The sequence below is a fragment of the Gekko japonicus genome, unplaced genomic scaffold, assembly GCF_001447785.1.
Source record: "Gekko japonicus isolate JY-2015 unplaced genomic scaffold, Gekko_japonicus_V1.1 scaffold42, whole genome shotgun sequence".
Taxonomy (NCBI): domain Eukaryota; kingdom Metazoa; phylum Chordata; class Lepidosauria; order Squamata; family Gekkonidae; genus Gekko; species Gekko japonicus.
Window position 1 is genome coordinate 567,604 of NW_015165831.1, and position 3,368 is coordinate 570,971.

At 45.6% G+C, this 3,368-nt stretch overlaps 1 protein-coding gene across 1 annotated transcript in view; it reads right to left on the reverse strand.

Annotated features, from left to right (window-relative positions):
• LOC107110064 (ATP-binding cassette sub-family G member 2-like) overlaps nucleotides 1-3,368 on the reverse strand; it is a 29,453-nt gene that overhangs the window by 1,447 nt on the left and 24,638 nt on the right. The window contains exons 13-14 of the mRNA XM_015410785.1: nucleotides 1,405-1,494; nucleotides 568-623 (exon numbers count right to left, since the gene is read on the reverse strand). Of these exons, the coding sequence (XP_015266271.1) occupies nucleotides 568-623; nucleotides 1,405-1,494 (146 nt within the window). The remainder of the gene's footprint in view (nucleotides 1-567; nucleotides 624-1,404; nucleotides 1,495-3,368) is intronic.

Consider the following 3,368-nt stretch of genomic DNA (forward strand, 5'->3'; position numbering starts at 1 on the left):
TCCTCTCCCCAAAGCCTGCCTACCCCAGATCCTACTCACAGGGTGATTTCCCACAAGCGCTGCTCCACGCTCACTCTTCTCTTTGGCCCGATGGTACGTGTCAATTTCACACAAGCTGCTGCGCAGCTGCATTTTGGCTTGCAGCTTCGTGCGATTTTCCCCGCGTCTACTCAATCCTGTTTTTTGAGGACTGAGTAGACGCGGGAGAAATCGCACAAAGCTGCAAGCCAAAATGCAGCTGCGCAGCAGCTTGTGTGAAATTGACACGTACCATCGGGCCAAAGAGAGGAGTGAGTGCGGAGCAGCACTTGTGGGAAATCACCCAGTGTCTTTAGGAATTTCACAACCTGCAACTGCATCATTGGTGCCCTACTGTGACACCAGGACAATAATACAGGCCTGCCTCTAGGTCAGGGGTCCCCAACCTTTTTGAGCCTGGGGCACCTTTGGAATTCTGACACAGCATGGTGGGCACAGCCACAGAATGACTGCCACAAAACATCTGCTGCATAAGGCGGAGCCAGCCACAACATACCTTAAGGACTGCCTCCTCCCATATGAACCTACCCGCTCACTCTGGTCATCGTTGGAGGCCCTGTTTCAGTTGCCCCCGCCTTCAGAAACTAGATGGGTGGCGATCCAAGAAAAGGCCTTCTCAGTTGTGGTGGCCCCAAAACTTTGGAACTCCCTCCCCAGGGAGATTGATCTATCTTTCCTCTCCCTCTATTGGTATCTTTCATCAGCAGGGGAAGACTTTTTTGTTTCGTCTGGCATACCTCTAGTAACGCTTACTGGCCCTCCTTCCAGTGTTGCTTGTTCTGCATTCTTAATTTAATTACTTTATAATTATAACTGCATTTTGAATCACTCAAATGTGTTTTTTAATGTTTTTGTATTCACCATCTTGTGGTCCCTGAATGGATAGAAAGGGGGTATTAAAATGTTTTAGGTAAAATAAAATGGCTGACACCACTTACCTTCAGTCACACAGTGAAGATCCTTGTGCTGTGGTGGCGCTGCTGCCAAAGCAATTTTAAAAAAAAATCTGCACAGCCAATCAAGTCTGCAATGGCCAATCAGAAGCCTTGCTAGGTAGAAAGTTCCGCCTGGCCCCACCCACATTCTATAAATTCTTGGTGGATGCCAGGAAGCTATCAACAGGTACCGTGGTGCCCCTAGGCACCAGGTTGGGGGCCCCTGCTCTAGGTTATAGAGGGTGTAAATAATGCCTATGGAGGCATCTTGAGTGATTAGAAAAAATATATAAATCATTTATCCTGCACCTGATGCAGAAGTGGGTGGCTTGTGCTAGTCACAAAAGCAGCAAAACCAGGCTATGCACAGAAAAGATAGAAGCCGATGCAAATAGACAAAGGTGCGTACACAAGAGACTGTAGCCCTTACCGCCATTCCGTAGCGAGGAATGCTAAAGTACTGGAGCCAGGCGAGCCAAGGCAGAATACTGGTGAGATTGACCAACAAGCCAGAAAAAATCTGCAACCCACAAAACTATGATTAAACTTTACATCTCATTTTCAACAGAATTCTCTGGTTTATTTTACAATGATCTCTGAGCTTCGATGAGCACCCGCCCCATATTTGTAAACTTCCATGGGTTTCCTTCTAAACTCCTTTCCTCTCCCATCCATAGTCAGGCACTGCATTTGGAAAGCTCAGTGCCCTTTTTAAACAAAGATGGTCATTAGAAAGTACCATATCCACAGCTTCCGCTATTTATAATGTCTGGAGAACACCAGAAACCCATTTCAATGGTGCCGCTTGGACCAATCGGCACAGGGATGCTTGAGCAACATAGGTAAAATACAATGTTTTAAGATGACTTGCGTAATTTATTTTTAAAAACTCTACCTTTTGTTATTGCAGCAAACAAATCAATACATGAATGCAGCATATATTGCTATGTCAAATGAGGGAAAAGAACATGAATTTGAGAAGTTACTAGAAAATACATTGGCTACATCACTAGAGGATGTTACCAGAAAATACACTGGACACATTAGCTGGCTGGGGGAAGATGGGAGGCTGACCAAGCACACCCACAATGTATGAATCCTCTGAAAACAATATGTGAGAATGTGCTGAATACAGCACGGCCCAAGTACTGGCTTGAACTAGGGCTGGCAACTAAATCCTAGTCGATAAATCTAGTCGCGTATTTAGTTTCAAAGAACATATGCAGCTTGTATAAGATCTAATTATTGGGACATTGGGTTAATATAGCAGAGTTTGCCCAGTCATAAAAGTATGCTACTGGGTGTAGTAAATATATCTCCCTAGACGTATATTGCAAAAAAGGTAAAGTTACATTTATTCAAGTACATCAAGTTCACATTCAGGCTGCAGTCGAAAGGAGAGAAAGAAGCGTAATCTAAAGTGTACTTTCTCTGCCACAGATGGCCAGCTTGTCCGGCATTATGAGCGTGGGAGTATGAGGATATCGTCTCTATAGGAGAGACCGACAGAGACAGGTGTCTTCATGGAAGACCAGGTACAGGACATGAGAGGACCCAGCAAGAGAAAGAGGAGGGGGGTCAGAGGCAATGCTCCCTCTAAGCTGCGAAGTCTTGTGGAAAAACCTCTACTTTGCGAGCTACTGGCATTAAAGTTGTGGGTGAGCAATTTGGCTACTGCATCAATCAGTTTGCTCTGGAGCCATCCTTCCTGAGCTCAGACAAAAATCTGTGAGCTGGAGGCTAAAAAACTGTGAGCTAGCTCACACTAACTCAGCTTAGAGGGAACACTGGTCAGAGAGGGCAACTTCCAGGTTAAGACAAAGAGAGGCATCCCATTCAAGGAGATTATACCTGTACAGTCTTAGAGTGATATAGCCCCAATATAGCCCCAATGTCCAGGCATGCCGAGTTGCTCACTCCAAGCAATTATATATCTCCCTAGACGTATATTGCAAAAAAGGTAAAGTTACATTTATTCAAGTACATCAAGTTCACATTCAGGCTGCAGTCGAAAGGAGAGAAAGAAGCGTAATCTAAAGTGTACTTTCTCTGCCACAGATGGCCAGCTTGTCCGGCATTATGAGCGTGGGAGTATGAGGATATCGTCTCTGTAGGAGAGACCTGCAGAGACAGGTACAGGACATGAGAAGACCCAGTGAGAGAAAGGGGAGGGGGGTCAGAGGCAGTGCTCCCTCTAAGCTGCGAAGTCTTGTGAGCAAAACTTCTACTTTGCGAGCTACTGGCATTAAAGTTGTGGGTGAGCAATTTGGCTACTGCATCAATCAGTTTGCTCTGGAGCCATCCTTCCTGAGCTGAGACAAAAATCTGTGAGCTGGAGGCTAAAAAACTGTGAGCTAGCTCACACTAACTCAGCTTAGAGGGAACACTGGTCAG